General features: G+C 42.7%; 1 protein-coding gene across 2 annotated transcripts in view; it reads left to right on the forward strand.

The window, feature by feature from the left end:
• The window catches only part of LOC141153176 (protein Wnt-11b-2), a 133913-nt gene extending 120918 nt beyond the window's left edge, over positions 1-12995 (forward strand). Inside the window, exons 1-5 of one of the 2 annotated variants that reach the window (XM_073637875.1) lie at positions 7285-7604; positions 10060-10295; positions 11132-11409; positions 11758-12050; positions 12525-12995. In XM_073637875.1, coding sequence (XP_073493976.1) covers positions 7534-7604; positions 10060-10295; positions 11132-11409; positions 11758-12050; positions 12525-12699 — 1053 coding nt within the window. In that variant the 5' untranslated portion in view covers positions 7285-7533 and the 3' untranslated portion in view covers positions 12700-12995. Of the gene's footprint in view, positions 1-7284; positions 7605-10059; positions 10296-11131; positions 11410-11757; positions 12051-12524 lie in introns of those variants that run through there. The other variant, XM_073637876.1, reaches the window with a different exon arrangement.
• The last annotated feature ends 577 nt before the right edge of the window (positions 12996-13572 follow it).

The following is a 13572-nucleotide window of genomic DNA, read 5'->3' on the forward strand; positions in this document are numbered from 1 at the left end:
ACTGTTTCCTGACTGATTTCTAAGCAAAGAGGCAAGGGTTAAACAATGCAATGCCCCTGGGATCTGCAGCTGCATATGCTATGTTAATTATATAGACCAATGCTACTTTGTACAGTGCGAGTTGTCACCTGGCTTTCATGGACAATAGCCCTGTGTATTGCGGCCAGACGCACCAAGTCCCTTCTTTCCTGGAGGCAGAAGCCACAAAAGAGCCATCAAATCCTCACATATACACTGTCTTCTGCAGTTTTGTATATTCCAATATATCTATGGATAAAATAGGCATTTTTAGCAGTCGTACAATAGTCCTTTGAGCAGATATGCGGGGTGTATGTACCTTCTGCTTTGTACCTGTTCTTTGTAAATGTTCACGAACAGTTCTCATTTTCTTTTAATATGCCGTATAAATCAATGATGTGTAATATACAAATTGCAAGTTAACTTATTGGGGGGTTTCAATAATAGCAGTGACTGACTTGTGATGCAAACACATCATAAGAGCTGGCTGATATGGACCATTCCTGGTGTTATCGCCTCCAAACGTACAAGCAATCACCTGTCATTGAATGCGCTCATCATATAATGTCTAATTCCCATGATGGAACCACAGAGATTTTCTTTTTCTAAGGCCATGGCCCCACTATCAGTATTCCGTCAGTATTTTTTCTCAGGAGTGGGAGCCAAAACCAGATGAAGAACAATCAGAGAAAAGGTATAATAGAAACAAGTCACCAATTCTGCATTTATCACCCACTCCTGGTTTTGGCAGCTACTCCTGAGAAAAGATACTGACCAAATACTGATAAGGCAAATTCCCTTCAGGAAATAGCGGGTAGTGTTTTTTTTTTTTAAAAGCAATTTTGCTGGCAGTGTTGCCGTCATTTTTTGCAAGGGCTCCTCTGCTGGCGTCTTTTCCCTACACTTTCAACTATAAAGAGCCGGCAGTTTCCAAACTTCTTTTGCTTTATGGTTTCCAAGGCAGTTAAATGAAGTAACAAAAGACTGAACATGTGCTCAGCAAATTGTTTTTACGTTGCTGTGCAGCGTGTTCATTTTTTGCAGAGGTTTTGCGGCACTTTTCCACATGGAATCCGCCTGAAAAAGACATCGTGTGCATATACCCTTAGTGTACGTGCACACTGAGTCTTTTTACTGAGTGGGGTGGAAATTTCAAGTTTTTTACGTTTTTTCAGGAGGATTTTGAGAGTTTTTGCTCGGTTTGTGCTCCAAAAACTCCTCAAAAAACTCAGTGTGAACATACCCTTAAGCCATATGTACACTGGCACAGCTGAAACATTTCCCAGACAAATTTCCTTCAGGAAAATGACACTGGTCATTTTACTTGAAATGCTTCGCCAGCGGCTTTGCTTTCATTCGGCGTCTATCACTTTATATTCTGCCAAGCAGAAGCCGCCTGAAAAATGAACATGTTATATCTTTTAACCAGTTCAAGGTTTCCAAACTCGGAAGCAGTTAAAAGTGACATAAGACAGAACGTACACAGCAATGGCATTTTGACATTGCTGTGCATGATGTTAATTTTATGGGGCGGTTTTCCTGAAAAAGACACCGTGTGCACATACTCTTATAGGGAATCCTATGAGCGCCAGCATGGAAGGTAAAGTTGGCTACAATGTATGAAGCAAAACTCAATTATTCTTCACATCAATGTTGTTCCTCTCAGCTGCTGTTCTATAGAGAAAAACATGTTATTAGTTTGACCAGAGAACCGGCGGACACAGACAGAAGAGGCCCCTGTGCAAGAACAGCATATGGCCTCTGTGCAGTCCAATAGCTCATCATAATGCAAAATTCCATCTCCTTTGGAGGTGGAAATGGGCCTCCTTACCCCTTGGACCAGAGAGGTAGTTCCTCATGAATACAGAGGTGATAGTTGTTACTACTTCATTCTGTTTTACAGCTGAGGTGGGTATGCTCGTCCTCCACTCCATTCATTGTCTATAGTACTGCTGGAAATAGCCAATTACAGCAATTGGCTTTCTCTGGCAGTCCCATATACAATGAATGGACAATGCTTGTGCACCTACGTTCCACTCATGGCAAGGCTCAATAGAGCCCGATTCTCAGAACTCAGTTTTTGGGATGACTGGTGATCTGAGTCGTCAAACCCTAAATAATCAGTAAGTTATGATAATTTACTATTTTTGGAATAACCTGCACCCAAAGTAGAGGTCAGATTTATTTTAAAGCTCATTCTTCTGTATTTGAGGTCAGACCCATCTCTGCAGCAGCCAATTTGGACTAGAATAGAAAGGGGCAGATTGCAGATACTGAAGGAGGTACAGCAGACAGGAGGTCATTAGATCTAATGACTATATATTAGAAATTAGAGATGAGCAAAATCACTGGATAAGGTCTTCAAATCAAGTAACAATTCACTGTTCACGGCTCGTACACAGTCTGTTTTTTTTCTGTGGTAACATACGGATGCAAAATCTGGACAATAAGAAACAAGACAGTAGAAGAATCAACACCTTCAAAATGTGGTGCTGGAGAAGTATGTTATCAATACCATGGATGGCAAGAAGAACAAACAAATTAATCCTGGAACAAATCAAGCCAGACATGTCACTCGAAGCAAGGACCACCAAGCTACGACTTGCCTACTTTAGAAATGTCATGTGAGTAGAGCAATCATTGAATAAGGACATCATGGTTGGATGAGTAGAAGAAACAAGGTGAAGAGGAAGACCAGCAACCCAATGGATTGATACTATCAAGATAACGGCGGCGAAGACCCTGGTGGACCTACAGGTGCTTCTCACAAAATTAGAATATCATCAACAAGTTAATTTATTTCAGTTCTTCAATTCAAAAAGTGAAACTCGTATATTATACGTCATTACAAACAGAGTGATCTATTTCAAGTGTTTATTTATGTTAATGTTGATGATTATGGCTTACAGCCAATGAAAACACAAAACTCATTATCTCAGTAAATTAGAATAATTAACAAAAAACGCCTGCAAAGGTTTCTAATGCGTTTAAAAAAGTCCCTTAAGCTGTTTCAATAGGCTCCACAATCATGGGGAAGACTGCTGACTTGACAGATGTCCAGAAGGCAGTCATTGACACACTCCACAAGGAGGGTAAGCCACAAAAGGTCATTGCTAAAGAAGCTGGCTGTTCACAGAGTGGTGTATCCAAGCATATTAATGAAAAGTTGAGTGTAAGGAAAAAGTGTGGTAGAAAAAGATGCACAAGCAACCGGGATAACCGCAGCCTTGAAAGGATTGTTAAGAAAAGGCCATTCAAAAATTTGGGTGAGATTCACAAGGAGTGGACTGCTGCTGGAGTCATTGCTTCAAGAGCCACCACACATAGACGTATCCAGGACATGGGCTACAAGTGTCACATTCCTTGTGTCAAGCCACTCATGACCAATAGACAACGCCAGAAGTGTCTTACCTGGGCCAAGGAGAAAAAGACCTGGACTGTTGCTCAGTGGCCCAAGGTGTTGTTTTCAGATGAAAGTAAATTTTGAATTTAATTTGGAAATCAAGGTCCCAGAGTCTGGAGGAAGAGTGGAGAGGCCACAATCCAAGCTGCTTGAGGTCTAGTGTGAAGTTTCCACAATCAGTGATGGTTTGGGGAGCCATGTCATCTGCTGGTGCAGGTCCACTGTGTTTTATCAAAACCAAAGTCAGCGCAGCCGTCTACCAGGACATTTTAGAGCACTTCGTGCTTCCCTCTGCCGACAAGCTTTTTGGAGATGGAAACTTCATTCTCCAGCAGGACTTGGCACCTGTCCACACTGCCAAAAGTACCAATACCTGGTTTACACACAACAGTATCACTGTGCTTGATTGTCCAGCAAACTCTCCTGACCTTAACCCCATAGAGAATCTATGGGGTATTGTCAAGAGGAAGATGAGAGACACCAGACCCAACAATGCAGACGAGCTGAAGGCTGCTAACAAAGCAACCTGGGCTTCCATAACACCTCAGCAGTGCCACAGGCTGATCGCCTCCATGCCACATTGCCGCATTGATGCAGTAATTGATGCAAAAGGAGCCCCGACCAAGTATAGAGTGCATTTACTGAACATACATTTCAGTAGGCCAACATTTCGGATTTTAAAAACATTTTTCAAGCTGTTGTTATAAAGTATTCTAATTTACTGAGATAATGACTTTTGTGTTTTCATTGGCTGTAAGCCATAATCATCAACATTAACAGAAATAAACACTTGAAATAGATCACTCTGTAATGACTCTATATAATGAGTTTCACTTTTTGTATTGAAGAACTGAAATAAATTAACTTTCTGATGATATTCTAATTTAGTGAGATGCACCAGTATCTAGGCTTGTACGAGTCCGATCTTCCTACAGATCGTTCATCCATCAAGTTGCCATGGCTAGAGATCAAGCCGAAGGCCGTTAAATAAATAAATAAATATGACTCACACTACCCTGGTCTGGAGACCACACTGGTACTCTGTGGCAACGAGAGCAGGGCAGTGTGAACTTCCTTGGCCAGTACTTGAATGCTGGCCTTTTTGGTGCTTCTTCCGATTACCCGGACCCCGCAATGTCATGATGTTGCATGAAGTCTTGAAAGAAGCACCCAGGATGTCAGCACTCGAGCGCTGGCCAAGGAAGTTCGCACTGCCCTTGTCTGGCTGCCACAGAGTATGGGAGTGGGCACCGGGTAGTGCAAGTTTATTTGGTAATTTCTATTAGAAATGCATAGTCTCAGTCACTATATGTATGCAGTCATAAACAAATTCGAGGGGTGGGGGTCCTTGTATTGACTGAGACCAATGTAGGGGGTCCCAGCACTGCTGTGCCAAGGCTCCTGACTTGTGGATCAGAAAAGTTCTTTACATGTAAATAGATCTGAAGAGACACAAATCTACTTTCAAAGCAGTGATGGAAATGGGAGTGGTGCAGTTAGCACCTCTGCTGTGTGGCAGAGGTGTCAATGCTAATTTGGGGGCTGCCATTGCCTGCTAGGATTTCAGTGGTGTCCTGGGAAGGAAATGGATGACGTCACACATCTATAAAATCAGAGCCATTGTGTAGGAAGATGTATGTGTTACCAGAAACATGCCGCTCTACCCGGAATCCAGAAGAACAGATCAGGGTTGTCAATCATCCAGATATTCTTCCACAGTCCGTAAAATGAAGGCACTTTTTTCCCTGTCTGTAAAAAATAAATTGATGTCTCTATGAAGCTGGAGAAAGCCGTACAGATAATTATGACTAATTCTACAGCTCACAGTGTGTGCTTCATACCAGAAGAATGGTGTGGAATAAACATTGCTTCAAATCTTAATGATTTTCTCTGGTCTTCCAATGTGTCTGTAAAAATTGTCTGCCTGGAATTTTTATATAAGCTGTCCTGCCCTGAAAAAAAAATCAAGCTGGTGAAACCTGAAATGTGTAGACCCCAAGGCAAAATCTCCATCAGGGTCTCCAACTTTCATGACTCTGTAATAATATTGATCTTCTAATATCGACCAAAGGGGACCATTTGGGCCCTTGGGCTCCGTTCTCACGATGAGCTTTTGGTGCATTTTTGATTTCTGCACCTATTATGTAAATTAGGTTACTTGCGGTTTTTCAGTGCGTTTTTGTGTGCGTTTTTTTACGTGTTTTTTTGTCTCTTGTTGGTGTGTCATGCTGTAAATAAAGTTGCTTTGTTTCTTTATATTTCCCGGTATTTGGCTTTGACATTTTATTGATATTCTTAGGTGCGGATTCGTGCGTTTTTGATGTATTTCTGACGTGGAAAAGCACTAATATTGCATGTGTATTTTTTACATCTAATACAAGTCTATGGAGAAAATCCGCACAGAAATCTTAGCGTACCCGCAAGAGAAGTTGACATGTTACGGATTGGAAACTCGCACTGCAGGTCAGTTTACACTGAGTAAAATAAAAGCACAGTTGGGAAGGATTGGCTTACACATACTGATGTAAAAAACTCACCAAATACTCAAAGTATGAACGTGGCCTTAGGCTGTGTGCCCACTATGCGTTTTTTAAGTGTTTCTGCAGCGGCAATTCCGCTGCAGAAACGCTTAAAAAACGCTTGGTAGAAGGCCTGCCATGTTCCCCAATGATAATCCACATATGCTGTGCACATGCTGCGGAAATTTCCGCTGCGGATTATCATTGTGGAAAAATCCGCAGCACTACCAATTATTTTGCGGAATCGCTGCGTTTTTGCCACCATTGACTTGCATTGAATCGCTTAATATCCGCATCACTACATGTGCACAAGCGGATATTAAGTGATTCAATGTGCGGATCGTACCCGTGTCTGGAGAAGAGGAGACTCTCCTCCAGACCCGGGTACCATAGTACTTGTAAAAAAAAAGAATTTAAAATAAAAAAAAACATTATACTCACCTTCCGATGGCCCCCGGTCTCCTTAGTGATGCGTCCTGGCTGCCCGTCGGCTCACAATGGTCTAAAAGGACCTGCCATGATGTCATTTAGTCATGTGACGGGTCACGCGACTGCTGACGTCGGCGGTTGCGTGACCTGTCACATGACTAAATGACGTTATAGAATGTCCTTTTACACCACCGCGAGCTACCGGGGAGACCGGGGGCCATCAGAAGGGGAGTATAATGTTTTTTTTTACATTTTTATTCTTTTTTTTAACTAACTTGGTCACACTATATAAAATCCATGCCGGTTGCATGGATTTATATAGTGTGACCAAGTTGTCAAGCACTTTTCTAAGTGATGCTAAAATCGCTTTGAAAGCGCTTGTCAATCTGCATGTGAAATCGCATGTGCAAAACGCTTGACAAACGCTTCTACCTGGCTGAAAAAATGCATGTACAAACCGCATGTACAATCCGCATGTACAATCCGCATGTACAATCCGCATGCGTTTTTTTCTGTCAGTGAGATGCAGAAACGCTCAGGAAAAATCCAGAGCATTTCTGCATGGTGGGCACTTAGCCTTACAGGTACGCCTTGCCTGTATCCTAGTGCGCACATTGATGAGCACTTCCATGTGACACTGCGCCATAGACCTAGCCATAAAATCCGGGTGACCTGAAGCAGCGGCACTGACTACAGAACAGCTGCAACAACTTCTGCAAAATGCAAAACTGTCCACGTCCAGCAGAGTTATATAAATCAGCCTGGTCTAATGCCATCCATGGCCTGATGCCCAGTGCGCACAGTCACAGCCAGGTGCCGGTGGTATGACAGCAGACACACAGCGCCATGCCCGCCCGGTGCCGATCCCCCGTATTACCAGGTAAGGGGGCAGAGCCGGCGCTGTGGGCGGGGTGATCACGTCACGGGGGCTTTAAATCCAAGAGGGCGCAGTTCTCCAGCAGTAAGAGGAGATCCAGAGAGATAAAGTGACAGCGGAGTAATGGACGCTGATCCCTAGTCACTAACCCCGCACCGATCTACTGACACCGGCACTGCACTACATGTAATCACCGGAGGAGGACGCCCCGCACATCACTCACTCACTCACTCACTCACTCACCCGCCCATCTCCTCACTTATCACCTGGATTCTCTCACGCCCGCAATGGCTTCACTTCATTTCTGGATCTTCTTACTTTTTTGTTGTGTTGGACCTTGTGGCGCCATCCACTGGCTGTGAGTATATATTCCCTCTACACATGCTTTATCCTAGGGGCAGATCACCCCATCCCACTGCGACACTTTTGTATATATATATATATATATATATATATATATATATATATATATATATATATATATATATATATATATATTTTTTTTTTTTTTTTGCAGTTTTGTGAAATATGTCCCCTCTTCACCTTTTCCAGTGGGTCCCAGTGACCTATTATTCCATATAGTGCTGTTATGGCTGCCATTCCTCATTGGCACACAACATATGGGCACCGGTCTGATGTGGAGGGATTCTGATCAATGCCCCCCCCCTATATTATACCCCTGCCATTCTCCATTACAGCACATATAATCTCTACAGGAAACCCCATGTAGTAATCTGAAGTGACATCCAACAGACTGTTCTCCAGGGTTGACACACCACACACACACACACACACACACACACACACACACACACACACACACACACACACACACCTGCAAGGGTTGAATGTACCTTTAACTCCCCACAATGTGTTGCGTTTTATTGCGCTTTTTCTGATGTGGTTTTTATGTCATTGTGTAAAAAAACAAAACAACTTAGTTTTGCAAACTTCTTTCTATTTGCCTGTGATCAATTATTGATAGTTGTGGGTCCCATTTGTTTTTAAAGCGTTTCTGCTGAAGAAATGCACCAAAGACAAATGTGTGTAGGGTGTGTTTTGTGGTTTTTGTTTTTTTTCTTTCTCCATCATAATCGCGTCTGAGGAGACTGCCTCAAAACTCCTATTTATTGCTAGCAAAATGGACATGTTGATTTTAAAAATGCCCTGCAGGTTGGTTAAGTCTGCACTAAAAAAACCTCAGAGCACAAGATTTCTATAGATCCCTTTATATTTAGCTGGAACTGTAATGCTGTGGGGTCTTTTTTGTGCAGCTTCAAAGAAAAACACCAAATACTCATTGTGGGAACTTGGACTTAACGTTTGAATGTAGCGTGCCTCCACCAGAAGAGCTTCTCTCTCCTCAGTTCTTACTTTGATTATCCATTACTTTATTATGGCTGAGGCTGGAGGTATCATTTGTGGCAGGGGCTTCAAGGTGGGATTTTGCCGTTTGGGCAAGAACTCAAAACTTGGTGACATGTATCATGGCTCTGCGCATACAGTCAGATACCGAAGTGTTAACATACCACCAAAAAATCTCCTAACACTGTCCTTTTAGGTCTGGCGGGTGGTTATTGGCACTGTGGGTTTTCCCCTTTTTTTTTTTTTTTTTTTCAGTTCTTCCACCCTGAACGGTGTGGCAGAGCTCCTCAGATTGTACTTTGCTACACAGAGATCCACAGCAAAAAAAATATAGGGCCCATTCATTAAAGCTTTCAGCCAGAAAACTGGTGTAATACTTTGAAAAGTTGGGATAATTTTGGCGTTTTCACACCAGTTTGCAGCAATTCCCCCAACATGGGTGATGCTGGGGAGTAGCCAGGAGTGGGCCATGCCCACCTATCAAATTCATTAAAAGTTCTGGCATTTCTTACTCAAGAAATGCTACACCAGTCCCTTGTACATTTCTGGCAAGGTGCTCCTCTTCATGAATTTGGCATATTATTCTCCAGCGAGTCCTTCAATTCCAATCTTAATTGGCGCGTGATTAAGGTTTTCCTTTTTCTGTATAATTATACAGCTGCATATGTTGGAATCTTACGTAGGTTTTGGCTCATGTTGGTATCAATTCTCTTGCTATTCTAATCAATACATTCTAGATGGTGAGCAATTATGGGCAGGGATTTCTATTTTCCATCACTCCTTTTGATGGATTTTGTTCTAACTCCAGTTGTATAGAATATATTGTTTTGGGTTTATGTTGGAGAAATAATCTAATCACAGGATGGGTGATAAAATGTATGATTACTTGGGGTCTGACCTCTGGGGCCACCACCAATCCTGAGAAGGTAGGTCCCAAAGGCCACTTACTCAGTAGTAATGTAATGCATGTGACCAATACTCCATTAAAGAGAACCTGTCAGCACGATTTTGTTGTGTAAAGACACGGCTGTAATACTGATTACATTAATACCTTTTGTGAAGAAATCCGCTTTGTTCTCATCACCATTTGAAGATTTTGGTTAATTAGACTTTGGTGCACAGGGCCATACATGGGGTCTTCTCCTCCCTGTCTGAGATTCCCGGCCCCTCCGCTGCCTCTGACGGGTCACTGCTGAGACTTTTATGACCGGAGGCAGGTAGAAGGCCTGGGAAATCAGACAGGCAGGGAAGACTTGGCCCCTGTGCATCAAAGTCTGACTGCCAGAAATCCTTAAATGCTGACAGGTTCTCTTTAACTTCTATGGGACTGATTGACAGCACGTGTGCTTCTTGGTAAAATGAGGTATTACTCTACATAACAATTGTTTTTCATGCCATTGCCTGAACATTTTTGCTTGTAATCTCATCCTTTGTTTGCTTTCTTCCAGTGGTCTCACAGTAAATGGCAGTTCAGTGGCCTGGAATGAGAGCGAACACTGCAAACTACTTGAAGGATTGGTTCCTGACCAAACACAACTTTGCAAGAGAAACCTGGAACTGATGCAGAGTGTGGTTAATGCAGCCAAGCAGACCAAGCTAATATGTCAGCTGACGTTCTCCGACATGCGATGGAACTGCTCATCGATTGAACTTTCTCCAAACTTCACCCCAGACTTGCTTAAAGGTAAATGTAAAATTGTGTGTACAAACAAAAGCATACAGCAGCAGTCTGTAAGGATGCTTTCACATTGCGTTCAGGGACCCGTTCGGTGTCCCCATCGCTGCTTGCGTCTGAACCTCCCCCCGCATAAACGGGATTCGGACGTATGTGCTGACGGGGCCATGAACTATAATGGTGCCAGGAGAGCGAACGTGCTCTCTGATGTGCATCATTTTCTGGCGTATATGCCTACTGGAGGTGGACACTTGGATGCACTCTACTACGTCTGAGTGTCCACCTCCAGTAGGCATATATGCCTGAAAATGATGCACGGTAGAGTGCACGTTCGCTCAGCAGGCACCCTTATGGTCTATGGCCCTATCAGCGCATACGTCCGAATCCCATTTTGCTAGGGGTTTGGACGTAAGCACCGATGGGGCCACTGAACGGGTGTCTGAAAGCGCCCTAAAAGGCATGTCTGTTAAATATTAGTTTAGGGTCCCATCAGAGAAAGGTACACCTTGCTGTGGATGGTGGGCTCTCATGAATTGGCCAATAAGTATAGTCTATGTAGCAGTAATGCAATCCAAACTTCATATGTTCAAAGTTTAGATACATCTTGGTGCTTACAGAGGCTGCTGTATTCTTTTGCTTGCATATTATGCAGTCATAGCAGCTTGCACCTGTTCACACTTGCTTTATTCTATTCGGAGGTGCAGGTCATTTTTTTTTTTTTTTTTTTTTTTTTTTTTTTTTTAGTTTTTGAAGAATCTGGCTAATCTTTGAAGATACTGCTGTACCAGTTTTAGTATTTTTAATTTGACAATGTGATATCTACCGTCATTTTATTTCCATTTCAGGAACTCGAGAGTCTGCCTTTGTGTATGCCTTGGCCTCTGCTGCTATTAGTCACACAATTGCCAGAGCGTGTGCCTCAGGGGAGCTACCCACATGTTCCTGTGGTGCCACTCCTGCTGAAGTTCCTGGACCAAGCTTTCGGTGGGGAGGATGTGGAGACAATCTGCGATATGGTCTTCAAATGGGATCTGCCTTTGTTGATGCCCCAATGAAATCTAGCAAATTTGGAACACAAGCTACTAAGCTGATGAATTTACATAACAATGCTGTTGGTAGACAGGTAAGGGGTGAAGAATTGGCAAACTACTTAATGGCTTATAAATTTATAGCGACAACTGCAAAGACCTTCCATATTCCCTGTTTGTCGTTGAGTTGACTTATATTCATCTCAGATTGCATTTCTTACAATGTTTGAGGGGATTCTCCATCTCGTATACACAAGTAGCACTGGAGCCATGATTCTTTTGCGCCCCAATATTTCATTCCATCTCTGGCATCAGGTTGAGCTCATGTAGCACATTTCTGGATACCCAAGCTTCAAGATAAATGCGCCTTTTGTAGCATTTTAGCTGGCACAGTTTGTTCTTTGTGGGCACAGTATACTCATTTGGTATTTCTTTTCATATAGGTACTAATGGACTCAATGGAGACTAAGTGCAAGTGCCACGGAGTGTCTGGGTCATGTTCAGTGAAAACTTGCTGGAAGGGTCTGCAGGATATGCCCCATGTAGCTGATGAGCTCAAGTCCAAGTACTTGGCTGCAACCAAAGTCATTCATAGACAAATGGGGACCCGCAAACATTTGGTCCATAAGGAGTTGGACATCAGGCCAGTTAGGGAGTCTGAGTTGGTGTATTTGAATAGTTCGCCTGACTACTGTGCCAGAAATCCTAAGCTGGGTTCATACGGAACACAAGACCGGTAAGGAAACTTTGCATCTCCTTTTTGTGACACCTTAATATTTAGTTTTGAGTGCTTGAACCCTGCACATCAACCTTGGTACTCAATATTTGTGCCAGGGTCACAAGTTTTCACTTACTAGTACTTAGTTATATTTAACTCCTATTTGACAGAAGTTGAAATTGGCAAACTCGTACATGGGATGGTTCTTAAATCAAGCAGGAAATCTTGTGATACCATGTACATTCTGAGTCTAAGTAATACATGTATGTGTGGTTTTTTTTTTTTTTGTTCCATATCTACTGAGATCTGCAAATATTCAGGATAGCACCATATTTCGCTGTGCCACCCCATCTGGCAATACCCTCCCTAATCTTTATCATATAACCTCTAAAGTTCATAAGTTATGCACGCAAACAATGTTACTTTATTTGTGTTAGTTTTTTTTAATATATTTTCATTGTTTTGTTTTTTGTTTCTTCCCCCATTCCTCAGACTTTGCAACAAAACTTCATTGGGCAGTGACAGCTGCAACCTGATGTGTTGTGGTCGTGGATACAATGTATATACAGAAACTATTGTGGAGCGCTGCCAGTGCAAATACTACTGGTGCTGTTATGTCATGTGTAAGAAATGTGAGCGGACAGTAGAAAGATACGTCTGCAAGTGAAGCGAATTTTCGGTTGTTAATGCCCTAATTAAGTGACTGTCTAATCCTGAATATGCACCTGGTCTGAAAGCTGGTATTGGAAATCCAAACCTTTGTAACTGGACTAAAGGCGCAGTCTACAGGAACTGATCTGCTCCAAAGACATCGTCCCACTCAGAACTTTTGGATTAATGCAGAGCGCCATGAAATGGCAAGAATGGAGACGATACACGCAATTGGTACAAGCTATGGAGATGTGGACACTGCAGCAGTGCTCTGAAAATAAGGACCTGATCTCCAACTGAACTTGTTCTACATGAAGCATATGTTAAAAAGGTCTTAATTTTGAGACTGTTTTATTGTGTACATATTTTGTAAATTGTAATTATATAATTTTTTTTGTAATAAAACTGTTTTTGCAACAGCAGTTCTGTCCTGCACAATGGATCTAATTCTCTAGTGAGACAATCGGTATGCTTTTATCTAAAGCATGATATGTCCACTGTACTTGAGCTGCCCAATCTTTCGGCCCTGCACCTGTGGGGGGTGCAGTCTGACAGCTGTATGGGGGATGGTTTAGCAGGTGCTTCTGTTGAAGTGCAGCTGCTGTACGTTCTGTATGGCATAGGAGATCTGTGGAAGAGGTCTTTAGATACACCCTGGGCGCATGTAATCCCTCAGAATTCCAACATTTTACAGCCCAAAATACCTGTAGTTTTATTTGGCATCAAAAGTCCCTTCCCAGTTGCCAGTTCAGCGTGGGGCATAGTGGGAAAATCCAGTCTTCATTCCCTCCCACTGTGCCAGGAATGAGCTTCCAGGAATATCTCTCAAATACTTGCAAACTCCAGCACAGCCATCATACACATGGAAGAAGACCCCACAACCCTTTGG

This window comes from Phyllobates terribilis, unplaced genomic scaffold (assembly GCF_046119375.1).
Source record: "Phyllobates terribilis strain yellow unplaced genomic scaffold, ASM4611937v1 Scaffold_7__3_contigs__length_470593459, whole genome shotgun sequence".
In the NCBI taxonomy this organism is placed as follows: domain Eukaryota; kingdom Metazoa; phylum Chordata; class Amphibia; order Anura; family Dendrobatidae; genus Phyllobates; species Phyllobates terribilis.